This window comes from Pseudophryne corroboree, chromosome 9 (assembly GCF_028390025.1).
Source record: "Pseudophryne corroboree isolate aPseCor3 chromosome 9, aPseCor3.hap2, whole genome shotgun sequence".
Lineage (NCBI taxonomy): Eukaryota > Metazoa > Chordata > Amphibia > Anura > Myobatrachidae > Pseudophryne > Pseudophryne corroboree.
The window spans coordinates 344,384,680-344,411,784 of NC_086452.1; the positions used below are offsets into that span (position 1 = coordinate 344,384,680).

The window sequence follows — 27,105 nt, forward strand, 5'->3', positions numbered from 1 at the left end:
GATTGGGGCCAGAGCTGACGTCACACACCCTCCCTGAAAACGTTTGGGAACGCCTGCGTTATTCCTGACACTCCCAGAAAACGCTCAGTTACCATCCACAAACGGCCTCTTCCTATCAATCAGCATGCAAATGGCTGAGAGATAGAATTTTCGCACCAGCCTGTCTCTAACCAACGATGCCTGATGTTGTTTGCTGATGCGTGTGCACATTGTGGTGCAAACGCATGCGCAGTTAATAGCTGACCGCCCGCTGTGCGAAAACGCACAGCAGGATCAGATCTGAATCGGGCCCTAAGCCAAGATACACACACTGAATGAAAAAAAAATGATTGAAAAAACTCCTTTGTCCATTTATGTCTCATGTAATTTCCCTGTGACCATTCTATGCGCCTGAAGTGGACCGGTCTAGTTGATTTCTGTGAGTAATGAATGGGTAAAAGAGGGTTGTATAGGAGACTTTTCTTAATAAATGATTTTTCCATTCAGTGTTTGTTTCTGTTCTTTATTTCATTTTTTACATGTGCACTGCAGGTCTCAGCTGTAATTGAAGGTTCTGTAAATGCCAGCATGACCTGGCAGTCATTACAATTGGTTATGATAGGCCTTAACATAAAACATAATAATCCTATTTGTGACAATGATTATTATCTGACTATGGGAAAAGCCCTTGGGGTAAATGGAATAGGATTCGAGTTGCCATAGATGCAAACTTTCAGGCGAAAATGCCCGTATTTTTGAAGCATCAATCATTTATTAGGCAAAAACAAATTGGTTTTGCCTTGTGAATAGTTGCACTTTAAAAATACAGGCAATCTCGTCCAAAATCCCGCACCTCCGGCAGCTCGGACCCTATTACATTCGCACCTAGTGCTATTAGCATGGATAATGTTTTTCCTAGGAGTGGGCCTTTTTTGTGGTCCCGATCTCCCTTAGGGAATCTTTTCCAAAGATTTGGAATGTATATGATCCCATTCATTTTGTAAATAAATCTCGTAAAAATTTTTAAATGTTCAGTCAGTGAAAGTTAACCTCATACCACTTTGTTATATCCAAACATATTCCCATACCACTTTGTTATATCCAAACTTATCCCCATACCACTTTGTTATATCCAAACTTAATCCCCATACCACTTTGTTATATCCAAACTTATCCCCATACCACTTTGTTATATCCAAACTTATCCCCATACCACTTTGTTATATCCAAACTTATCCCAATACCACTTTGTTATATCCAAACTTATCCCCATACCACTTTGTTATATCCAAACTTAATCCCCATACCACTTTGTTATATCCAAACTTATCCCCATACCACTTTGTTATATCCAAATTTATCCCCATACCACTTTGTTATATCCAAACTTAATCCCCATACCACTTTGTTATATCCAAACTTATCCCCATACCACTTTGTTATATCCAAACTTATCCCAATACCACTTTGTTATATCTAAACAGGCTAAACAGGTATAAATCCATAAAATGAATGCCCTAGAAAGCTTTTTTAAATCTCGGTTTGAATGATACAGCGGCTTACAATATAAAAGTATAATTGTTTTGTTAACTAAATTTGCATACTTCTATAACAAGAGAAACAAGACTTACAGTTCCTCGTCCGTAGCACGGATTAGAGTATCCCCCAGGGCATGGCTTACATTCATGACCGTAGAACCCACCGCAGCATCCACTCACCTACAGCAATGAGCACATTTCAGTCAGAACCTTATTCATTATCTTGTTTGATAAAAATGGCATTTCTACAGCTCAGCATTATATATCAGATGTAATCAGGGCCACAACTAGGGGGGGTCTAAGGGGGCATGCACCCCGGGTGCAGGATTTGAGGGGGCGCCAAGGAGTTACGGAGGAGCAGGGTTTTCTGTTTTTTACCGGCAGTGCTGTGCTGCTCCAGTGAGACAGCAGACAGCTCCCGGAGCAGTGTCTCTGACCCACCTGTCTGCCCGCAACTGGCTCCGACACCTGGGATCTCTCCTATGCCGACTACTTAAACTCTCTTCTTTGCCATGCAGTGCTGTGACTAGCACGGTGCAAGCTATAGAAGTGAGCTGTTGGTGAGGTGTTTTTCAGTAGGCTATGATACCGGCACCAACCAATATCAAGCTACTGGCTACACACCATTGAGAGGACAGGCTGCCCCAGGCTTTTGCTTGGTAACAGGTGCAGTCACCGATGTTACAGAAAGCAAAGGCTCACTTTGCTAGCTATCCACTTGACAGTGGAAACTAAGAGCCTGGCCAACCTCCAACTCTCACCGAGTATCACTACAGCAGCTTTGTGGTGAGTTTAAAGACAGACTTTATTATCAGCGCTGTGCTCCCAGTTAGCAGTTAGCTTTGCCTTGCAGATGGGAGGATTTGGTGCATATTATAGGGGGATGTAGTGTAGTGATATAGTGTACCATATAGGGTTTGTAGTATAGAAATGTATTGCAGTATAGAGGGGCATGTAGTGCACTAATGTGGTGTAGCATATAAGGGGATGTAGTGTAGTGATGTAGTGCAGTGTATAGGGGCATGTAGTGTAGTGATGTAGTTCAGTGTGTAGGGGATGTAGTATAGTAATGTGGTGCAGTGGATAGGAAAAAGTAGTACAGTGATGTAGTGCAATGTATGGGGACACACAGGTGGGGCATGTAGTGGAACACGCTGCTGTGATGCTTAGGGCATTTGGGGCACATAGGAGATTATTGTCCAATAGTAACCCCCTTTTTAAAAAAAAATGATAATCTGATTGTTTTAGTCTGACAGAGTTGGGTGTTTTTAAAGGGGGGATGGTGGCGCCAAATTACTGCCTTGCCCTGGGTGATGGAAATCCTAGTTTCGGCCCTGATGTAATCATATGGTGGCACAAGAACAGGACAGTACTGCTCAGGGTAGCAGAGGCACAGCTTTATGTAGGTATGCAACTTTCTGTATAAAATTCCAAACACCATTGAGCTGTATGTTTGGTAATGTTGAGTAAATGGACGGAATGCAGTGAAGTCCAAACTTCTGAAAATTCAGTTTTCCAAGGTTTGGCCACTTTTTTGATATGCACTAAGCTCTGGAATGCAGGGGGAGATGATGGTGTGCTGAGTGACGACACAGGTGGAGGTGATGGTGTGCTGAGTGATGACGCAGGGGGAGGTGATGGTGTGCTGAGAGACGATGCAGGGAGAGGTGATGGCATGCTGAGTGACGACGCAGGGGGAAATAATGGCGTGCTGAGTGATGACGTTGGGGGAAATGATGGTGTGCTGAGTGATGACGCAGGGGGAGATGATGGTGTGCTGAGTGACAACGCAAAGTGGGAGATGATATGCAGAGACACGATGCAGGGTGAGGTGATGGTGTGCAGAGAGACGACGCAGGTGATGGTGTGCTGAGTGACGACGCAGGGGGAAATAATGGCGTGCTGAGTGATGACGTTGGGGGAAATGATGGTGTGCTGAGTGATGACGCAGGGGGAGATGATGGTGTGCTGAGTGACAACGCAAAGTGGGAGATGATATGCAGAGACACGATGCAGGGTGAGGTGATGGTGTGCAGAGAGACGACGCAGGTGATGGTGTGCTGAGTGACGACGCAGGGTATTGGTTATTGTGTGCTGAGAAACGTTGCAGGAGGTGGTGATGGAGTGTAGATAGATGACCCAGGGGGAGGTGATGGTGTGCAGCGTTAAGACGCAGGGGGAGGTGATGGTGTGCTGAGTGACGATGCAGGGGGAGGCGATGGAGTGTAGATAGATGACGCACGGGGAGGTGATGGAGGGTAGGTAGACGACTCAGGGGGAGGTGATGGTGTGCAGAGAGACGTCCCAGGGGGAGGTGATGGTGTGCTGAGTGATGATGCAGGGGGAGGTGATGGTGTGCTGAGTGATGACGTAGGGGGAGGTGATGGTGTGCTGAGTGATGACGTAGGGGGAGGTGATGGTGTGCTGAGTGATGACGTAGGGGGAGGTGATGGTGTGCTGAGTGACGACGCAGGGGGAGGTGATGGTATGCTGAGAAATGTTGCAGGGGGAATTGATGGTGTGCTGAGTGACTACACAGGGGAAAGTGACGACGCAGGGGAAGGTGATGTTATGCAGAGATGACACAGGGAATAGGTGAGGGTGGGCTGAGAAACAATGCATGGGTGAAGGTGAGCTGAGAGACTTCGCAGTGGGAGATTAAGGTGTGCTGAATGACGACACAGGGCGAAGTGATGATGCAGGGGGTGGTTATGGTGTGCAGAGAGCCGATGCAGGGAGTAGGTGAGGGTGTGCTGAGAGACGACACAGGGTGGAGATGATAGTGTGGCTGAGAGATGCAGCGGGGAGATGATGTGGCTGAGAGATGCAGGGGGCAGGATGTGACACGGGAGGCAGGATGTGAGTCTGATTAAACTGCTTTTCTGTGATGCTGACCTTGTTAATATGCCTACACAAACTGGCATCCTCTGGACGATGTGATCTCCGACATGAATAGTGAAAACCAACTGAAGATGACGTCTGCCTTAGAGGATACATTTCTTCAGAGGTTCCACATTGTGAGATACCATCATATAGGTAAGGTGCATGGGGAATTGAAAAGAATGTTCCCAGTGTCATGTTGGCACGCCCCATTTCAGTGGCCATGACCCCTCTGGTATGTGGCCACGCCCATATTTTTCAGCGCACTGTTGGGGCATGCATACGTTTGCTTTGTAGGTTTGGGGGGGGGGGTTGTGTTTGAGGTGGGGGGGGGGGGGGGGGGGGCGGGTGCCATTCTTAATCTTGCCCTGGGCTCCAAAAACCCTAGTTATGCCTCTGCTTGGATGTAGTGGGCAGAGCCATCTTTAGATGGTGTTATGCTATAGAAGCCTATGGGCCTCTTTTCATGTTTTCCTCCTGGGAGGAATCCACTCTGAACCCTCCCAGCATCCCCCACAGCATGTGGGTATCTCGAAGCTTGTTCCGAAGGACTACTGGGTCCTAATCCCATAAGTCACAAAGGATAGCTCTTACTGGGAGAGCTAAATTTTATTATTTTCTTCACGCTTACAGCGTTAGTTAATGCATGCCCTCCAACATTTTACACATAAAAATTGGTACAAATTAGGGGGCATGGTCACAGGTGAAGGGGCCGTGGCTATGCCCCTTTTCCTATACTTTCAATGGAAAAATGGAGAGTCAAAAATCGGTACAGACCATAGAAAAAAGGTACTGTACCTGCCAAAAAGGTGCAGCTGGAGGGTATGTTAATGCCGTTATGCTTGCAATGATTGGCAGAGTGCAATGCTTCATGCATCTCACCCGTTATGAGAAATGCTCTATTACTCGTTTGTAGTGACTTGGGGGGTAACTCAAACTGCATCACTGCAGCGACAGTGATCGCAGTCTGAATTTTTTTGTGGAGTGCCCCCAGGAGCCCAGTGAGATGCTAAAAGCATCTCAGGATTGCGATCACCTCTGCCTGATTGACATGTAGAGGTGGTCGTGGGGCGGGAGAGGGCGTACCAACGGCGTTGGAACGCCGTTGACGGGGCGCAGTCCAGACAACGCAGGCGTGTCCGGACCGTTGGGGGGGGCGTGCTGCGGTGGCTGCGTGACGTTGCAACCCGGGACGTGGCAGGTAGCTCCCTGCCAGAGCGCAGGAGCTGCGCAGGCAAGGAGCTACTCGCCGGGTGCAAAAGCATTGCCGCCGTGCGATGCTTTTGCACCACTGTGGAGTGTGTGTGTGGGGGGGGGGGGGGGGGGAGGGGTAGGGCAGGGCGTCCCCCCCGCATCGCATGTCTGAGAAAATGATCGTAAAATTTAGCACATCTACGATCAGATCTGAATTAGGCCCTTAGTCACAGTGGCCGAGCAGCAGAGGACAAACTATGAATAATGCAATTTCTACAACTCAATGCTCAATGCACAATATTTCCTCTTTTGATATAACAGCACTACCTATTGCTTGCTGTTTCTGTACTTCTAGGTTTATTTCTCCTATAAGACTTGGTTGCTTATGTTACTGACTGTTACAACAGTATGCTGTAATTCAGTATGCATTGCTTTGCAAGGCCAGTGGAGGGGTCCTGTGTCAAACAGACCCTTGAAACACTTCGGATCAGGGAGTACTATGCCTGGTAAAAATGACATTACAATTATAGTTTTGGGTAACAGTAAATAATAATGTCATTTTAAAAATCAAAAGGTTCTCATTTAAACATTTATATTGTTTCATAAATGTTTGCAGACATTGGGGCTGCTTCTGAATTGGGAACAAAGCAAATAAAAACCTATAACCTATCCAATTATCGGGCCGATCAGTTGAAGATTATCCCAATATTTGGATAGTGCATGTGCTGGAGCATTATGGGCCTTATACACTGGCCGACATGACTGCACGATATGAACGATCTCGTTCATTAATGAACGAGATAACGTTCATATCGTGCAGTGTGGAGGCTCCAGCGATGAATGATGCGCGGCCCCGCGCTCGTTCATCGCTGGTCCCCCGTCGGCTGTACATGCAGGCCAATATGGACGATCTCGTCCATATCTACCTGCACTTCAATGCAGCCGGGTGACGGGGGTAGTGAAGAAACTTCACTCCCCCCGTCACTGCATGCAGGGCTGTTTCTAGCCAATTTGGCTCCCAGTGCGAGATTTAAAAATGCGCCCCCCCATGACATAAAAAAATGTGACCCCCCCACACACACACACACACACCTAGATAAAAAAAAAAACTTGCACGCGCACCCGGCAAGGGGGCGTGGCCTCATCTAAATGGGTGTGGCCTCATTTAAATGGGCATGGCCTTGTCTGAAAAGACTACCTCCCAATCCAGTTTTTGACCCTGCTCCAACAGATCGCGACCACCACAGGAAAAAAAAATTCTACCATATTAAGCCCCACACAGTAATGCCCCCTGCACCATATTACACCACACACTGCAATGCCCTTGATACATTAAATCCCCACACTACGGCAGGCAAGAGTCCCCATTCACACATTACGGCAGGTGTCCCCATTTTACACATTGAGAGAGAGAGAGAATACTTACAGAGGCGATTACCGCTCTTCGGCGCGCCTCACCAGTCGCTCCTCGCGCCGGCCTTTCCCTCTTCCTAACTTGGATCCCCCTCTGTACTCCGCTCGGGGGGGGGGGGGGGAGTTTCGCGGAGTGACGGGGTTGCGTCGTGACGTAACGACGCAACCGCGTCATTCCATGAAACTCCGCCCCCCGAGCAGGTTACTCAGGGAGAAATAGGAGGGGGAAGCAGGGAGCCACAGTTAGTTGCACTGCTCGCCTGCCCCAAGAAACGGCCCTGCTTGCATGCACAAAAATGCACACACTTGCACCCCTTGTATTGCAACGGTTCCGGTATGAATGGTCGACCATGTTATGGTCGACAGTCATTAGGTCGACCACTATTGGTCGACATTGACATGGTCGACATGGACACATGATCGACACATGAAAATAGTCGGCACATGAAAAGGTCGACATGAGTTTTTTAACTTTTTTTGGTGTCGTTTTTTGCGTAAAGTGACTGGGAACCCCAATTAGTGCACCGCGTCCCCTCACATGGCTCGCTTCGCTCGCCATGCTTCGGGCATGGTGCCTTCACTTTGCTCGGCACAGATTACCGTTCCAATCGTAGTCCACGTGGATCGTAAAGTATGGAAAAGTTCCCCAAAAGAAAAAAAAGTTGAAAAACTCATGTCGACCTTTTCATGTGTCGACCTTTCATGTGTCGACCATTTTCACGTGTCGACCATGTGTCCATGTCGACCATGTCAATGTCGACCAATAGTGGTCAACCTAATGACTGTCGACCATAACATGGTCGACCATGTGAACGGATACCTATTGCAACATGGGGGTATATTTACTAAGGTCCCGATTTTGACCGAGATGCCGTTTTTTCATCAAAGTGTCATCTCGGTAATTTACTAAGCAAAAATCACGGCAGTGATGAGGGCATTCGTAATATTTTGGAAGTCCTAGGAAAAAATCACGAATCAATACACCATCGGTCAAATACGCCTACAATTTGCTAGAAATCGGGAATTTACTAAAAAGTGCAAAACACAAACACTGCCGACAATAGCCAAACACTGCCGTGATAAAATACAAATCGTGAAAAAGTGCTAAAAAAAAACAGACCTGCTTTTTTATCCCGTGTTTGTATAGGCATGCACGGATCCATGAGATCCGTGCATGTTTTTCAGTGGGAAGGGGGGGGAAATGTTCTAAATTTTCAGAAAAAAAATTGCGTGGGGTCCCCCCTCCTAAGGCAAACCAGCCTCGGGCTCTTTGAGCCGATCCTGGTTGCAGAAATATGGGAAAAAAATGGACAGGGGTTCCCCCATATTTAAGCAACCAGCATCGGGCTCTGCGCCTGGTCCTGGTTCCAAAAATACGGGGGACAAAAAGAGTAGGGGTCCCCCGTATTTTTGAAACCAGCACCGGGCTCCACTAGCTGGACAGATAATGCCACAGCCGGGGGTCACTTTTATACAGTGCCTTGCGGCCGTGGCATCAAATATCCAACTAGTCACCCCTGGCCGGGGTACCCTGGGGGAGTGGGGACCCCTTCAATCAAGGGGTCCCCCCCCAGCCACCCAAGGGCCAGGGGTGAAGCCCGAGGCTGTCCCCCCCCATCCAATGGGCTGCGGATGGGGGGCTGATAGCCTTTGTGATAAGTGTTTGATATTGTTTTTAGCAGCAGTACTACAAGGCCCAGCAAGCCTCCCCCGCAAGCTGGTACTTGGAGAACCACAAGTACCAGCATGCGGCGGAAAAATGGGCCCGCTGGTACCTGTAGTACTACTACTAAAAAAATACCCCAAAAAAGACATTACACACACACCTTGAAAGTATAACGTTAATACATCCATCCACACCTCCATATACACATACTTACCTTATGTTCCCACGCAGGTCGGTCCTCTTCTCCAGTAGAATCCATGGTGTACCTGTAGAAAAAATTATACTCACATAATCCAGTGTTTTCGGCTCCTCGGTAAATCCTTTTGTAATCCATGTACTTGAAAAAAAAAAAAAACGGATACCCGACCACGAACTGAAAGGGGACCCATGTTTTCACATTGGCCCCCTTTCCCCGAATGCCAGAAACCCACTCTGACTGATGTCTAAGTGGGTTTCTTCAGCCAATCAGGGAGCGCCACGTTGTAGCACCCTCCTGATCGGCTGTGTGCTCCTGTACTGTCTGACAGGCGGCACACGGCAGTGTTACAATGTAGCGCCTATGCGCTCCATTGTAACCAATGGTGGGAACTTTCAGGTCAGTGGTGAGGTCACTTTCGGTCAACCGCTGACCTGAAAGGTCCCACCATTGGTTACAATGGAGCGCATAGGCGCTCCCTGATTGGCTGAAGAAACCCACTTAGACATCAGTCAGAGTGGTTTTCTGGCATTCGGGGAAAGGGGGCCCATGTGAAAACATGGGTCCCCTTTCAGTTCGTGGTCGGGTATCCGTTTTTTTATTTTTTCAAGTACGTTGATTACAAAAGGATTTACCGAGGAGCCGAAAACACTGGATTATGTGAGTATAATTTTTTCTACAGGTACACCATGGATTCTACTGGAGAAGAGGACCGACCTGCGTGGGAACATAAGGTAAGTATGTGTATATGGAGGTGTGGATGGATATATTAAAGTTATACTTTCAAGGTGTGTGTGTGTTGTCTTTATTGGGGTATTTTTTTAGTAGTAGTACTACAGGTACCAGCGGCCCCGTTTTTCCGCCGCATGCTGGTACTTGTGGTTCTCCAAGTACCAGCTTGCGGGGGAGGCTTGCTGGGCCTTGTAGTACTGCTACTAAAAACAATATCAATCACTTTTCACAAAGGCTATCAGCCCCCCATCCGCAGCCTATTGGATGGGGGGGACAGCCTCGGGCTTCACCCCTGGCCCTTGGGTGGCTGGGGGGGGGACCCCTTGATTGAAGGGGTCCCCACTCCCCCAGGGTACCCCGGCCAGGGGTGACTAGTTGGATATTTGATGCCACGGCCGCAAGGCACTGTATAAAAGTGACCCCCGGCTGTGGCATTATCTGTCCAGCTAGTGGAGCCCGGTGCTGGTTTCAAAAATACGGGGGACCCCTACTCTTTTTGTCCCCCGTATTTTTGGAACCAGGACCAGGCGCAGAGCCCGATGCTGGTTGCTTAAATATGGGGGAACCCCTGTCCATTTTTTTCCCATATTTCTGCAACCAGGATCGGCTCAAAGAGCCCGAGGCTGGTTTGCCTTAGGAGGGGGGACCCCACGCAATTTTTTTTTTACATTTAAACTTTATTTTTTTGTTTAACAAAGTGCACAATGAAGCCCAGCACGGATCTCTCAGATCCGGCCGAGATTCATTGTATTAAAGTCGGCAGTGTTTTACAAGTCACTCACGTAAAACACTGCCTAAAAAAACGAATGACATCGACATCGGAAAACCCGAAAATGCAGAATACGGCAGCTTAGTAAATTAGTCGTAATCAATTCAAAAAGTTGCATATTTACACTTTCAATGTCATTCGTGATTGAACTTTGACCTCAAACGGGAAAACACGAATCTTAGTAAATTTACCCCATGGTTTGTACCAAGTGTAAAATAACTTGCTTTTCTTGCTCTGCTGCAAACTCAGAATCAGTGCCATAAGGGGTACCTGGACAATATATTGAATAAAGAAATAGTTCGCTTTATCTAAAAAATCTAGGAGAACAGAAAACATGTTCTGATTCCGTCACAGGCAACAGATACTCTATTAAGCAAATGAAAAATTCTTTTCAAGATAGAAGCTTCCTCTTTAACAAATACTGAGAGAAAAGCACAGTGTCTAATCAGGGTGTAGTATGAATTGCTGGCGTTTGGGATCCCGGGGCCCAGCATACCGGCGATGAGATCCCGACCGCCGGAATGCCAGCAGTGGTGCGAGCGCAAAAGAGCCCCTTTTGGGCATGCTGTGGGAACAGTGGTGCGCAACACGTGCCACGCTATTTATTCTCCCTCCAGGGGTGCAATGGACACCCCAAGAGGGAGATTAGTTGTCGTTATACTGGCGGTCTGGATTCCAGCGCCGGTATGCTGAGCGCTGGTATCCCGACAGCCGGTATATCAAGTACCACCAGTCTAATCACCAAAAGAGAGGGGCTGGGGGCATGGCTAGCAGCTCACAGAGCACTGGGCATGACCCCATAGTGATGAAAATGGAGGTGTGGCTCACGATCACAACATTCCTGCAAAGCCATACCCCCTTTCCTGGGGGGCACATCCCCTTTTTGGACACACATTACTGTGTCATACGAAAGAGTCCCACTTTGCGGGGACTACATGTTGAGAGGTATGTAGTAAAGAATCCATGCAAAACCAGATTCTATTTAATTTTAGCATGCTAGAATTATATTTTCAATCTATAAATGATTTTACATAACATCTTAAATTTCCATTTAGACAAAGAACCTCATCATTTTTATATTTGTACATACCTTGAATATTTTTGTACTTACAATAACAGAGCGGCTGCAGTTTCTGGCACAGCCCTTGGTAATTTTACTAGGAGTTCCAAAACTACATTCCTGGTCAACTATTCCCTGGGGATTAAATGTAAACAAAAATGTTACATTCGGCAGAGATCGTAGAGCCCAATACATGTATATAATACCTCTCCTAAAAGCTTTCATTGTAAAGTACACTCTCCATTTCCAATAATTTGTATAGGTTCTTTATAAGGAATCTGTAAATAATTGACACATGCTGGGCAATATGTTATAGCCAGTGAGATGCAGGCTGTTCGGGACAGGGTCGCCATTAAGGGGGTGCCCTGTGTACAGTTGTCCCGGGCCCGGCCACTCTGACAGAGTGGAGGGCCCGGGCTGCACACACAGCCAGCCGTGGCTATTCCCGGCGGCAGCCGCCGCCGGCAGAGGCGTAACTAGGGTTTTCGGAGCCCAGGGCAAGATGGAAAATGGCGCCCCCCCCCAAAAAAAAAAAAACACAGGTCCAGGTCTCCGGCGGCTGTCTGGCGCCGGTTCGCTAGCCAATCAGAGCTCGCGGACCGGCAGACAATCAGGAGCCGGTCCGCAAGCTCTGATTGGCTAACGCCGGAGACCGGACACAGCAGCGCTGCTGGCAGCGCTGCTAGTGCTGGCAGCGGCGGTGAGGGGAGGGAGAGACGCTGCGCTCTCCTCCCCTCACATTTAGGGTTGACGGGGGCGAGTGGGGCATGATGCCCTGGACGCCGGCGGCGCCCCCCTCTCCTGGGCCTGCCAAGGCGCCCAGGGCACGTGCCCCACTCACCCTACCCTAGATACGCCTCTGGCCGCCGGTGACACTGACCGCGGCTGGCCGGCTGCCCCTTCATATCCCGCCACCGATCACAGCAAGCTGCTGCTTGCTGTTCTTTTTAATAAAGTTTTATTCGGATGCGACGCAGCGTGACGTCATGATGTCACGCTGCGTCGGGTGAAGAGGAGCCGCGGAGCTAGGGACAGGAGGAGGCTGGCAGCATCAGACAGCGTGGGAGAGAGAGCAGAGAGGACGGATTTGTAAAGGTAAGTATGTAAGTAAGTATGTCTCTGTCTGTGACTGTGTGTTTTGTGAGAAGGGGCCCGGGGCTGTGAGGACATGTGTACCTGGCACTGGGGGGCATATCTGGCAGGCACTGAGGGGGCATTTCTGTATCTGGCACTGGGGGCACATCTGGCAGGCACTGAGGGGGCATTTCTGTATCTGGCAATGGGGGCATATCTGGCAGGCACTGTGGGGGCATATCTGGCACTGGGGACATATATGTATCTGGCACTGGGGGCATATCTGGCAGGCACTGTGGGGGCATGGAACAATGAACTGCTTTCACAGCACCTCAGAAATAGATAACTGATAAATAAACAACAAATTGCCCTGATAAATGCGCAGCTGAAAAACACTAAGTGGGTGTTTGTAAGGAAACAATTAAAACAAAAGAATCAGCTGCGCAATATATCAGGGAAAAGAACAATGAAAAGGTATGAGAGCCGATGTATATAGAATCGATTTATTAACCATAAATATAAAATAATTGATTAATAATCAAATTGTAACAATGCAACATTAAAAATGTTTAAAATAAAAAAGCACACCTCAAATCAATATATCCCATTCAATGGAATAACAGCTGTTTTAGTTCACGTGACGAAACGCGTTAGGTCCCGCCTCCTTCAGCACACCTTGCCAAGGTATCCGGCTTTGGAAGCAGTTGCGGGTTTGTTCTCCCCGCCAGCCGTCCATATCATCCACAGAGACCGTAAGAGCAGCCGCGGGCTTGTTCTCCCCGCTAGCCGTCTATACCAACAAACGGCTCTTACTTCACAGTGAATTCACGGCTCCCTCTCCTTTGCGGCATTCGCATTAGTGGGCACTGCAGGATACACCGCCGAGGACGCTTGGCTCTGGACCAGCCCACATAAGGAAAGGTATCAACTTACTTTATCTCCTCACTCTGTGCTCATCATCGGGTCTACCCGCTTTTGATGTTTATGGGACATACATCCAGCTGATCTTTTACTGTGTCTCCAGCATTCAGCTTTGTGGTCATTATCCCGGGATTGTCTGCCACTTATTGCTCTGCATATCAGCTGAGCTTCATATTATGTGTGGACTTTCATTCAGAGAACTAAAACAGCTGTTATTCCATTGAATGGGATATATTGATTTGAGGTGTGCTTTTTTATTTTAAACATTTTTAATGTTGCATTGTTACAATTTGATTATTAATCAATAATTTTATATTTATGGTTAATAATAAGAATTTACTTACCGATAATTCTATTTCTCGTAGTCCGTAGTGGATGCTGGGGACTCCGTCAGGACCATGGGGAATAGCGGCTCCGCAGGAGACAGGGCACAAAAGTAAAAGCTTTAGGATCAGGTGGTGTGCACTGGCTCCTCCCCCTATGACCCTCCTCCAAGCCTCAGTTAGGATACTGTGCCCGGACGAGCGTACACAATAAGGAAGGATTTTGAATCCCGGGTAAGACTCATACCAGCCACACCAATCACACTGTACAACTTGTGATCTGAACCCAGTTAACAGCATGATAACAGCGGAGCCTCTGAAAAGATGGCTCACAACAATAATAACCCGATTTTTGTAACAATAACTATGTACAAGTATTGCAGACAATCCGCACTTGGGATGGGCGCCCAGCATCCACTACGGACTACGAGAAATAGAATTATCGGTAAGTAAATTCTTATTTTCTCTGACGTCCTAAGTGGATGCTGGGGACTCCGTCAGGACCATGGGGATTATACCAAAGCTCCCAAACGGGCGGGAGAGTGCGGATGACTCTGCAGCACCGAATGAGAGAACTCCAGGTCCTCCTCAGCCAGGGTGTGCCCCTGACCAAGTAACAGCTCGGCAAAGTTGTAAAGCCGAGACCCCTCGGGCAGCCGCCCAAGATGAGCCCACCTTCCTTGTGGAATGGGCATTTACATATTTTGGCTGTGGCAGTGCTGCCACAGAATGTGCAAGCTGAATTGTACTACACATCCAACTAGCAATCGTCTGCTTAGAAGCAAGAGCACCCAGATTTTTGGGTGCCTACAGGATAACAGCAAGTCAGTTTTCCTGACTCCAGCCGTCCTGGAAACCTATATTTTCAGGGCCCTGACAACATCTAGCAACTTGGATTCCTCCAAGTCCCTAGTAGCCGCAGGTACCACAATAAACTGGTGCAGGTGAAACGCTGACACCACCTTAGGGAGAAACTGGGGACGAGTCCGCAACTCTGCCCCGTCCGAATGGACAATCAGATATGGGCTTTGTGAGACAAAGCCGCCAATTCTGACACTCGCCTGGCCGAGGCCAGGGCCAACAGCATGGTCACTTTTCATGTGAGATATTTCAAATCCACAGATTTGAGCGGTTTAAATGGGATTTGAGGAATCCCAGAACTACGTTGAGATCCCACAGTGCCACTGGAGGCACAAAAGGGGGTTGCAGTACTCCCTTGACAAACTTCTGGACTTCAGGAACTGAAGCCAATTCTTTCTGGAAGAAAATTGACAGGGCCGAAATTTGAACCTTAATGGACCCCAATTTGAGGCCCATAGACACTCCTGTTTTCAGGAAATGCAGGAATCGACGAGTTGAATTTTCTTCGTGGGGCCTTCCTGGCCTCACACCACGCAACATATTTTCGCCACATGTGGTGATAATGTTGTGCGGTCACCTCCTTCCTGGCTTTGACCAGGGTAGGAATGACCTCTTCCGGAATGCCTTTTTCCCTTAGGATCCGGCGTTCCACCGCCATGCCGTCAAACGCAGCCGCGGTAAGTCTTGGAAACAGACATGGTACTTGCTGAAGCAAGTCCCTTCTTAGCGGCAGAGGCCATGAGTCCTCTGTGAGCATTTCTTGAAGTTCCGGGTACCAAGTCCTTCTTGGCCAATCCGGAGCCACGAGTATAGTTCTTACTCCTCTACGTCTTATAATTCTCAGTACCTTGGGTATGAGAAGCAGAGGAGGGAACACATACACCGACTGGTACACCCACGGTGTTACCAGAAACGTCCACAGCTATTGCCTGAGGGTCTCTTGACCTGGCGCAATACCTGTCCAGTTTTTTGTTCAGGCGGGACGCCATCATGTCCACCTTTGGTCTTTCCCAACGGTTCACAATCATGTGGAAGACTTCCCGATGAAGTCCCCACTCTCCCGGGTGGAAGTCGTGCCTGCTGAGGAAGTTTGCTTCCCAGTTGTCCACTCCCGGAATGAACACTGCTGACAGTGCTATCACATGATTTTCCACCCAGCGAAGAATCCTTGCAGTTTCTGCCATTGCCCTCCTGCTTCTTGTGCCGCCCTGTCTGTTTACGTGGGCGACTGCCGTGATGTTGTCCCACTGGATCAATACCGGCTGACCTTGAAGCAGAGGTCTTGCTAAGCTTAGAGCATTGTAAATTGTCCTTAGCTCCAGTATATTTATGTGGAGAGAAGTCTCCAGACTTGATCACACTCCCTGGAAATTTTTTTCCTGTGTGACTGCTCCCCAGCCTCTCAGGCTGGCATCCGTGGTTACCAGGACCCAGTCCTGAATGCCGAATCTGCGGCCCTTTAGTAGATGAGCACTCTGCAGCCACCGCAGAAGAAACACCCTTGTCCTTGGAGACAGGGTTATCCGCTGATGCATCTGAAGATGCGATCCGGACCATTTTTCCAGCAGAACCCACTGAAAAGTTCTTGCGTGAAATCTGCCGAATGGAATCGCTTCGTAAGAAGCCACCATTTTTCCCAGGACCCTTGTGCAATGATGCACTGACACTTTTCCTGGTTTTAGGAGGTTCCTGACTAGCTCGGATAACTCCCTGGCTTTCTTCTCCGGGAGAAACACCCTTTTCTGGACTGTGTCCAGAATCATCCCTAGGAACAGCAGACGTGTCGTCGGAAACAGCTGCGATCTTGGAATATTTCGAATCCACCCGTGCTGTCGTAGAACTACTTGAGATAGTGCTACTCCGACCTCCAACTGTTCTCTGGACCTTGCCCTTATCAGGCGATCGTCCATTTTCTTTGAAGAAGAATCATCATTTCGGCCATTACCTTGGTAAAGACCCGGGGTGCCGTGGACAATCCAAACGGCAGCGTCTGAAACTGATAGTGACAGTTCTGTACCATGAACCTGAGGTACCCTTGGTGAGAAGGGCAAATTGGGGCATGGAGGTCAACATCCCTGATGTCCATGGACACCATATAGTCCCCTTCTTCCTGGTTCGCTATCACTGCTCTGAGTGACTCCATCTTGATTTGAACCTTTGTATGTAAGTGTTCAAATATTTCAGATTTAGAATAGGTCTCACCGAGCCGTCTGGCTTCAGTACCACAATATAGTGTGGAATAATACCCCTTTCCTTGTTGTAGGAGGGGTACTTTGATTATCACCTGCTGGGAATACAGCTTGTGAAATGTTTCCAATACTGCCTCCCTGTCGGAGGGAGACGTTGGTAAAGTAAACTTCAGGAACCTGCGAGGGGGAGACGTCTCGAATTTCCAATCTGTACCCCTGGGATACTACTTGTAGGATCCAGGGGTCCACTTGCGAGTGAGCCCACTGCGTGCTGAAACTCTTGAGACGACCCCCCACCGCACCTGTTTGTACGGCCCCAGCGTCATGCTGAGGACTTGGCAGAAGCGGTGGAGGGCTTCTGTTCCTGGGAATGGGCTGCCTGCTGCAGTCTTCTTCCCTTTCCTCTATCCCTGGGCAGATATGACTGGCCTTTTGCCCGCTTGCCCTTATGGGAACGAAAGGACTGAGGCTGAAAAGACGATGTCTTTTTCTGCTGAGATGTGACTTGGGGTAAAAAAGGTGGATTTTTCAGCTGTTGCCGTGGCCACCAGGTCCGATGGACCGACCCCAAATAACTCCTCCCCTTTATACGGCAATACTTCCATGTGCCGTTTGGAATCTGCATCACCTGACCACTGTCGTGTCCATAAACATCTTCTGGCAGATATGGACATCGCACTTACTCTTGATGCCAGAGTGCAAATATCCCTCTGTGCATCTCGCATATATAGAAATGCATCCTTTAAATGCTCTATAGTCAATAAAATACTGTCCCTGTCAAGGGTATCAATATTTTCAGTCAGGGAATCCGACCAAGCCACCCCAGCGCTGCCCATCCAGGCTGAGGCGATCGCTGGTCGCAGTATAACACCAGTATGTGTGTATATACTTTTTAGGATATTTTCCAGCCTCCTATCAGTTGGCTCCTTGAGGGCGGCCGTATCTGGAGATGGTAACGCCACTTGTTTTGATAAGCGTGTGAGCGCCTTATCCACCCTAAGGGGTGTTTCCCAACGCGCCATAACTTCTGGCGGGAAAGGGTATACCGCCAATAATTTTCTATCGGGGGAAACCCACGCATCATCACACACTTCATTTAATTTATCTGATTCAGGAAAAAAACCACAGGTAGTTTTTTCACACCCCACATAATACCCTTTTTTGTGGTACTTGTAGTATCAGAAATATGTAACACCTCCTTCATTGCCCTTAACATGTAACGTGTGGCCCTAAAGGAAAATACGTTTGTTTCTTCACCGTCGACACTGGAGTCAGTGTCCCTGTCTGTGTCTGTGTCGACCGACTGAGGTAAATGGGCGTTTTAAAGCCCCTGACGGTGTTTGAGACGCCTGGACAGGTACTAATTTGTTTGCCGGCCGTATCATGTCGTCAACCGACCTTGCAGCGTGTTGACATTATCACGTAATTCCCTAAATACGCCATCCATTCCGGTGTCGACTCCCTAGAGAGTGACATCACCATTACAGGCAATTGCTCCGCCTCCTCACCAACATCGTCCTCATACATGTCGACACACACGTACCGACACCCAGCACACACACAGGAAATGCTCTGATAGAGGACAGGACCCCAGTAGCCCTTTGGGGAGACAGAGGGAGAGTTTGCCAGCACACACCAAAACGCTATAGTTATACAGGGACAACCTTTATATAAGTGTTTTCCCCTTATAGCATCTTAATATATAATCATATCGCCAAATAAGTGCCCCCCCTCTCTGTTTTAACCCTGTTTCTGTAGTGCAGTGCAGGGGAGAGCCTGGGAGCCTTCCCACCAGCAGTTCTGTGAGGGAAAATGGCGCTGTGTGCTGAGGAGAATAGGCCCCGCCCCCTTTTCGGCGGGCTTCTTCTCCCGTTTTTCTGACAACCTGGCAGGGGTTAAATACATCCATATAGCCCCAGAGGCTATATGTGATGTATTTTTAGCCAGTATAGGTACTTTCATTGCTGCCCAGGGCGCCCCCCCCAGCGCCCTGCACCCTCAGTGACCGTTGGTGTGAAGTGTGCTGAGAGCAATGGCGCACAGCTGCAGTGCTGTAAGCTACCTCATGAAGACTGAGAAGTCTTCAGCCGCCGATTTCTGGACCTCTTCTCTCTTCAGCATCTGCAAGGGGGTCGGCGGCGCGGCTCCGGTGACCCATCCAGGCTGTACCTGTGATCGTCCCTCTGGAGCTAGTGTCCAGTAGCCTAAGAAGCCAATCCATCCTGCACGCAGGTGAGTTCACTTCTTCTTCTCGTTGCAGTGAGCCTGTTGCCAGCAGGACTCACTGAAAATAAAAAACCTAATAAAACTTTTACTCTAAGCAGCTCTTTAGGAGAGCCACCTAGATTGCACCCTTCTCGGCCGGGCACAAAAACCTAACTGAGGCTTGGAGGAGGGTCATAGGGAGAGGAGCCAGTGCACACCACCTGATCCTAAAGCTTTTACTTTTGTGCCCTGTCTCCTGCGGAGCCGCTATTCCCCATGGTCCTGACGGAGTCCCCAGCATCCACTTAGGACGTCAGAGAAAAATCGATTCTATATACATCGGCTCTCATACCTTTTTATTGTTCTTTTCCCTGATATATTGCACAGCTGATTCTTTTGTTTTAACTGTGGGGGCATATCTGGCACTGGGGACATATATGTATCTGGCACTAGGGGCATATCTGGAAGGCACTGTGCAGGCATTTCTTTATCTGGCACTGGGCTCTGGGGGCATATCTGGCATGCACTCTGGGGGCATTTCTGTATCTGGCAATGGGGCATATCTGGCACTGGGGGCATATCTGGCAGGCACTGTGGGGGCATTTCTGTATGTGGGGCGCTAGGGGCATATCTGGCACTGGGGGCATTTCTGGCAGGCACTGTGGGGGCATTTCTGTATGTGGCACTGGGGGCATATCTGGCACTGGGGGCATATCTGGCAGGCACTGTGGGGGCATGTCTGGCACTGGGGGCATGTCTGTATCTGGCACTGGGGGCATATCTGGCAGGCACTGTGGGGGCATATCTGGCATTGGGGACATATATGTATCTGGCACTGGGGGCATATCTGGCACTAGGATTTATTTAATGAGGGTGGTTAGGTACCTGCCTAAAGAGTCTTCCTTGACGTGGTGGCAGGCTTGATAATTTTTGGCCAAAATATCTTTTTTTTTTGTAAGGGGGGTGGGGTTTGGGGCCTGCCTATTTTGTCAGTCCTGGGCCTCACAATTTCTGGTGGCAGCCCTGGTTCGGGAATTACTGCGAGTCTGCCCATATTTAAAAAGCGGCAGTCATTTACAAGTAAAAACCAGGTTGAAATTATTAATTTTGATCTAATATGTTTCCCATAAGGCAGTGGTTCCCAAACTTTCTTGAGCCAGTGTGCCCTAGAGTATCAGCATTTTTTTCACAGCACCTCTGGGATAAAAGTTATTTATTGATACATTTTTAAAGATATATTAAAGTAAGTAAATTGCGTCTACCTGTCATTCTTTAGGGTCAGTTATGTGGTGGTAAACAGTTGTGCTTCTGACTGTTCACATGTTTTATGTTTGGGAGCCACCAGCTCTGGTTTTACTTATCACTTTGACCATAAATAATTTGATTTGGTCCTGGACCACCAACCCGAGGAACCCCTGCAAGAGCCTTGTATTTTGGGAACCACTACCATAAGGATTATATGCTACACTTGGCCCGTTCTAGAGGTCATACCTCAAGCTTGAAATTGTCCTCCATCTGATAACATTGGCAGTGGTGCAAGTAGAAATATTTTCTTAGTGGTACTGAGTGCCAAAAATGGGCATGATCATGTGTTGTGGGGAGGGGGAGGCGTGGTCACATGCTGCTAGTGGGAGTGGCTACATGACACTAGCGGCGTGGCCACACGACAGCCCCTTTTTTGGGGGGAATCTGGACGCAAGGTTAAAAATATATAGTAATGCCTTTAGTATAATAGAAAAATATAGTAATGCCTCCAGTATAATAGAAATATATAGTAATGCCCCCAATTTAATAACAATATATAGTAATGCCTCCATTATAACAGGAAAATACAGCCACTGTCACACTCCCAGTAACCCTGACAAAGTGGGAGGAGCCATCATGCTGCCAAGCACCATGGTCTTGTTGCTTTGTGGCACATTATAATTGTGGTAATGGCAAAGTGTGTGGCAGGTGGTACTGCGTACCCGCTGCCAAATTCTTTAGGGTATTCCGAACCTGAGCATACCCGCATACTTGCACCGCTGAACATTGGCTAATTTTGCACTTAAACACAATAATCAATAGCACAGTTTTCAGTGATAATTACAAGGAAAGGACATTTTGGTAAACATTGACATCCTAGTTGCATAATTATCCCAATCAGTCTACTATGATCATGACACCAACCAATTAATAATAATAATAATAATAATAATAATATTAATAAATAAACATAATACTGTAAAAAAAAAAAAAAAAAGTACATTTATTTTCTATTTAACATGTTTACGTTTACCAAGTCAGTAGTATTTTCCGGACATGGTGGATTGGAATCACAGCTGGAACACGGACCCTGTGCAAAATAATTAACATAGCACATTAAAAGGAAGCTAAAATAATGTGTGTATAATATATATATATATATATATATATATATATATATATATATAAAATGAGGCGGCACTCAGGAGGCTTGTAGTGAACAGGTGAACTCTGTCTAAGAGGACTTTATAAAGTCCTCTTAGACAGAGTTCACCTGTTCACAACAAGCCTCCTGAGTGCTGCCTCGTTTTTTGCAATTCATATATACCCAGACAGTCCAGTCTGGATGGGAGGGCACCGGAGCAAGAGCCATGCTCAGATAGCCCGTTGGAGAGTGCCAGACAATCTGCCTAGTATATATATATATATATATATATATATATACATACACACACATACTTGTAACAGATATACTACTCTTAGGTGTGCAGTCACACTCTGATATACGCACGCCCTCATTTGTTCAACCACCCAAGGCGTGTGTATATCAGCGCACAACCGCACACCACAGAGTAGTAAATCTATCTTATAAAATGGGAGGTGTTAGGTCGCTGGGAAATAATGCACTGTCATGTGATTTAGTGTGTCCAATCATTTTAGTGGGATTTCTGTTATAGATATATACAGTATATTTAAAAGGAACCCAAGTGCTGTGTCGAGAAAGGATCTTGAGATTACAATACCCGAGGGTTAAACATTTTGGAAGCTAGGAGGGCAGTGTTTGTTATTAATACAGGTTAAGAAGAGTAATTTCTATGCTATTATATTACCTGTATTACTTCCTCATGTGTTTCGTTGCATTTAGATGGCAGAATTGGCAATATACCGGAAGAAATTAAAATACCATCTAAAGAGTGGATGACACCATTAGAAGCAATGATGTCGCTATGATCAAGAGGGATTCCTTTGTCTCCAAACAGAATTCTTCCCTGGCAAAATGTCAAACAAAAAACCAACAACAACAGAAAGATATTGGGTCAGCCAAGTGAAACAATGACAGGCAACCTGAGATTCTCTAGGTCATGTTACACATCCTAAGGGAACAATTAAAGACCCGTTTCATTATTATGCACCCCTCCTTGCTTGGCCTGGGTTTTTATTATGAGACTGATACAGCCAATTATAGCACTCAATGTTGCACAGTTGCAGGCTAACGTGAGATGAGACTACGGGATCGATGTACTAAGGGGAGATAAGGAGGCCAAACAAAAAAGAAAGCGAAAACCCCTATGCATATTGCTTCTCAATATGTACTAAAGGGATTTCTCTGTCTTCCGCCCCAATAAATATAGGCGCTGCCATAGGCAGCTATGAGAGGGCCGCTATTCTCCCCATTAATGCTGGTGCTTTACCACGGTGGCATTAAAAACACTGGATTAGTTACATTATGTCACTCAAGGGAAGATGTATCACACGATAAATAGAAGCTGCCCATAGCAACCAATCAAATTTAAGCTATCATTTATCTAGTACATCTTATAAAATTACAGAATCTGATTGGATGCTATGGGGAACTTTTCCACTTTATCTGCTTCAAAGGTTTGACATATCTCCCACTCAGTGTTTTAGGCATCCCTGACCTTTGGAACCTTAAGTACAGCCTAGGTTTAGTATCGGCCCTGAACACATTGTACATTATTTTCTTATTATTCTTACTTTTCATTGTCCAATATTGCAGAAAGCAGATGCACAATAAGATCACCTTCACTGTGACTTTAAATTTTGCTCTCATCGAATAAAGGTGAATTTTAATTTTGCCTAAACCTTTATTGGGACAGGTAGTTGTACAATGAACACTATATTATGTCTTTTGATGTTGTTTTTAATTCATATCTCTAGAATGCTATCTTACAACAGACAGCAACCATGTCATAGCAAGTCATGCACTCCATTATAATGGTATCCGGTCTATAGATCTACACTAAAAAGGTCGACAGTCAATAGGTCGACCACTAATGGTAGACATGCATTAGGTTGACAGGGTCAAAAGGTTGACAACTAAAAGGTAGACAATTCAAAAGATCGTCAGGTCCGAAAGATCGACGTGAAAATGGTCGACACACATATGGTCAACGCAGGTTTTTTTCTTTTTCCTTTACATCCTTTTCATGCTTTACCATCCACATGGACTACGATTGGGAATAGTAACCTGTGCCGAGCGCAGCGGTAGCGGAGCGTGGCACCTTGCCCAAAGCATGGCGTGCGATGCGAACCATGCAAGGGGGCGTGGTACACTAATGGTGCTTGTTTGTGGAAGAAAAGTGACAAACATCCCCCAAAAAATTATTTGTGTCTACTTTTTTGTGTTGACCATTTCCATGTTGACCTTTTGACCCTATTGACCTTTTCTATTGTCGACCATTTGACCCTGTCGACCTAATGCATGTCTACCATTAGTGGTAGACCTATTGACTGTAGACGTTTTTAGTATAGATCTAATAATCCACACCCCTGTTTCAGATTCCCACTAGAATTCTATACCCACAACTACCAATTTCTGCAGTTTGTATCTTCAGTCAGTAACCGGGAAATAAGATAAGGATAACTATATGGGTACTTACATTTTCTGTCACATTGATCTTAATAATCTCATTTGATGTAGTGAGAATGTGCGGCATTGTAATAAGTCTGTCTAAAGTAACCTGAAAAAACATACACACAACAAAAAGTAATTATTTAATATTCTAAGTCTAATTCAATTGTTTATGTGCTCCCGATCTCCTGTCTAAATGGGAGATCGGGGAGCACTATTAAATGTTTTTATTACTGCACATGTCGTGCCCAAATGAGAAAAGTGCAATTGGGCGCCCAGGCAGCCTACTTTTCGCACAGTTCAGCTGGCCACCTCCGGATGCTGCGAGCTGCAATGTGTCCCCCCACAGCTAATCGCGCCCGGACGGAGCAACAACTGAATTGCTCCATCGGCCACCATCTAGTGGCAAGTGCAGGGAAAAACATGTGCATTCCGCCCTAAGTTTCTCCATACCAAACTCTTTCTCAGGAGAATGCTAATGTATTATTCGAGGCCTATATGCCATTTTGTGAGGCCTATGCTGTTCTTTCTGACGTATACAGTTTAGTATACATGAGTAAGTTCTCTGAGGCCTATATGTTATTATATCAACATGTCAGCCTATTATCTTTGAGACCTAAAAGTTAAGTTCTTCCCTCTTAAAGTCTATGAACTACCTACAGTACCTCCAAGACATGTAATATTCTTATATGAACAATGCAGGTAAAAAAATATTTTTCAGTCTTCACATACTGATACTGTATAGCCAGTCTCATCATTCCAAGACACCATTTAAGTTTGTGTTAGTATAGATTCAGTAATTCGTGAGAAGCTGGGGAAACGGCGTCTAGGTCTCAGAGGCTGATTTCTGTTGCAAAAGAAAAACAGACGGCTGCGCTGAATGTCAGGAAAATATGTATAAATGTGAAGAGAGCCAACGTAAATACATGCAATATTTATTAATAATAAAATGGGTTTAAGACATATATACCGGTATGGAAATAATATTAAAAAGAGTCACATTATAGTTTACTCATAATGTCTGATAATAGCTCGTGGTTAATACTGAAATGGCGGACGTATCCTTGATGGTGAAAGTCCGTATTCCACTTAATATAGTTGATTTCTATTAAACAGACAGAAGAACAAGGTGCACGGATACTTTCCCAATTGGGTGTATGTCCCTCGGTTAAAACAAATCTCAATACCTCTCCGGTGGGCTGGTCAAAGCCGAGCGTCCTCGGCATAAGTGTCCTGCAATACCCACATGAGCTGTGCAGCGGAGGGGAGATAGCCGTCTATTCACAAGCTGACTGTAGCGGCGTGCGTGTTAAAGCCGCTGGCGACGGGAGATGTAGACGGAGGGTCCAATGTAGATAGAGATCGATGTGCACCTTGTAGTTACATCTGAGCAAGGTGTGTGTAAGGGCGGGTCCTGACGCGTTTCGTCACGCTCCACGTGAGCTATTATCAGACATTATGAGTAAACTATAATGTGACTCTTTTTAATATTATTTTCATACCGGTATATATGTCTTAAACCCATTTTATTATTAATAAATATTGCATGTATTTACGTTGGCTCTCTTCACATTTATACATATTTTCCTGACATTCAGCGCAGCCGTCTGTTTTTCTTTTGTCTCTACCTCAATACCACACATAGTATTCCGGCAAGCGCAGCATTTCAGGAATTGTGACCTCCACAAGTATATCACATTTTGTTATATTTTTATATGTAACTTGATGTTAAGGCGCTTCTTTAGCAGTTTTGTTTGGTTTCTCTGTGATTTCTGTTGCAGGCTATGGAGGTCCATACACTGCCCTGCATATCGGCGTGCTTTCTTTTACATAGCAGAGCCAATATAGATAGGCCTGTCATTCAGCATGTATCGCCGGTGTAATACATGGGGTAGAAGCGGTATCAGTGCACATAACGTGTGCTGATACCATTTCTCCCCCGTATCGATGCTTCATATATCTACCCCAGTGTGAGGCATGTGTATCAAGATATCTTATTTCAGAACTGCAAGAACTGAGATTAAGCTGGCCGGTATAAGTGTTGAAGTTGCCTTGTCTGTGAGTTCACATCATGGCCCGCCCCTCTCTGCTGCTCCTGCCCATATGGCCCGCCTCCCCTGACTCTTCCTTCCAGGTACGGGCATGACTGCAGTCAGACAGCTCACTGTGCTGTGGCACGGGATTATAGTGGTGGCACTGAGACTCAAGGTAGGTACACACTATACATATATCAAGCGGATTGGCCAATAATCATGTGATCGACTGGATTTTTGATACAGTGTTTACTGTTTAGGCATGACAGTTTTGTCATGGTCCCGATATCATGCAGTGGGTGGGTATTCCCGATATAGTGATCATAATTCCTCTGATATTTTTTATTTATGTCATCTTCCTTGCGGGGTACATAAGAAACTTCACAAAAAAAACGTCAGGTTTTAACATAAAATCTCATAATGTGTACCGCCGATATCGGGACACGTGCAGAAAAATTGTGACCACTATTGGTTTGGCCAAAAAAAAAATCACATAGTGTGTATCCAGCTTTTGTCTCTGAGAGTGGATGTGAATTCTATTTCCAATCAAGTCTGATCAACCTTCGCTTTGACTTTGGCATGTACACACTGACACTGCAGGTGACAAGGTACAAAACAGAGGAAAGAAAAAGAAACTCTGGTTTTGGGGGCACTCTTATGTTGTATGATATATTTAAAAATTAACTTTTATTAGATCTATTAAAAAAAGGGGGTGAGTATATCAAAAGACAAACAGACGGGGCGTGGCCTAGCACTGGAGGAGAGCGGTCGCAGCTACCCTGAGCTCCTGCTTATTTAACATCATTCCTGCCCTCCTGACCTGTTTAGACCCGCTCCTCCACCATATACGACCTCACATCCTCACATCCCCTACACACCTTCTTGTAGCAGCCTGACCGGGTCCGCGGAATCGGGGAGCGCCGTGGAGGCTCCCGCGGATTGCGGCCTGGTCCTCACATTGGAGCCGGGGCCACGATTTCGGCACGACCTTGACGGACCTCCGGAAGTGCTGCCGATGAGTCTCGGGGACCATCTTCCCCCCTCAAGCCACCCCTGAGTATCCCCACATCACCTCCTCTTACCGCGCTGCTTATTGCCGCCTGGAGCCGTGCGGCGGGGTGATTGGAGAACGGCGCAGAGACGGCCTGGTCACGTGTCTTGCTACTGGGGCCGGGTCGCGAGCGCCAGGAGGCTGAGCCGCTGGACGGGCCGGGACGGCGGGGACAGTGAGCCTT

At 46.9% G+C, this 27,105-nt stretch overlaps 1 protein-coding gene and 1 long non-coding RNA gene across 3 annotated transcripts in view; one reads left to right on the forward strand and one right to left on the reverse strand.

Moving 5' to 3' along the window:
• LOC134958200 (uncharacterized) overlaps positions 1-22,369 on the forward strand; it is a 60,095-nt gene extending 37,726 nt beyond the window's left edge. The window contains exon 2 of the long non-coding RNA XR_010186904.1: positions 22,110-22,369. This is a non-coding gene — a long non-coding RNA (uncharacterized LOC134958200). The remainder of the gene's footprint in view (positions 1-22,109) is intronic.
• The window catches only part of STAB1 (stabilin 1), a 605,861-nt gene that overhangs the window by 396,989 nt on the left and 181,767 nt on the right, over positions 1-27,105 (reverse strand). For both annotated transcript variants that reach the window (XM_063940632.1, XM_063940633.1), the window contains 5 exons: positions 23,866-23,946; positions 22,075-22,233; positions 21,279-21,335; positions 11,479-11,562; positions 1,611-1,697 (listed from right to left, as the gene is read on the reverse strand). In XM_063940632.1, coding sequence (XP_063796702.1) covers positions 1,611-1,697; positions 11,479-11,562; positions 21,279-21,335; positions 22,075-22,233; positions 23,866-23,946 — 468 coding nt within the window. The remainder of the gene's footprint in view (positions 1-1,610; positions 1,698-11,478; positions 11,563-21,278; positions 21,336-22,074; positions 22,234-23,865; positions 23,947-27,105) is intronic.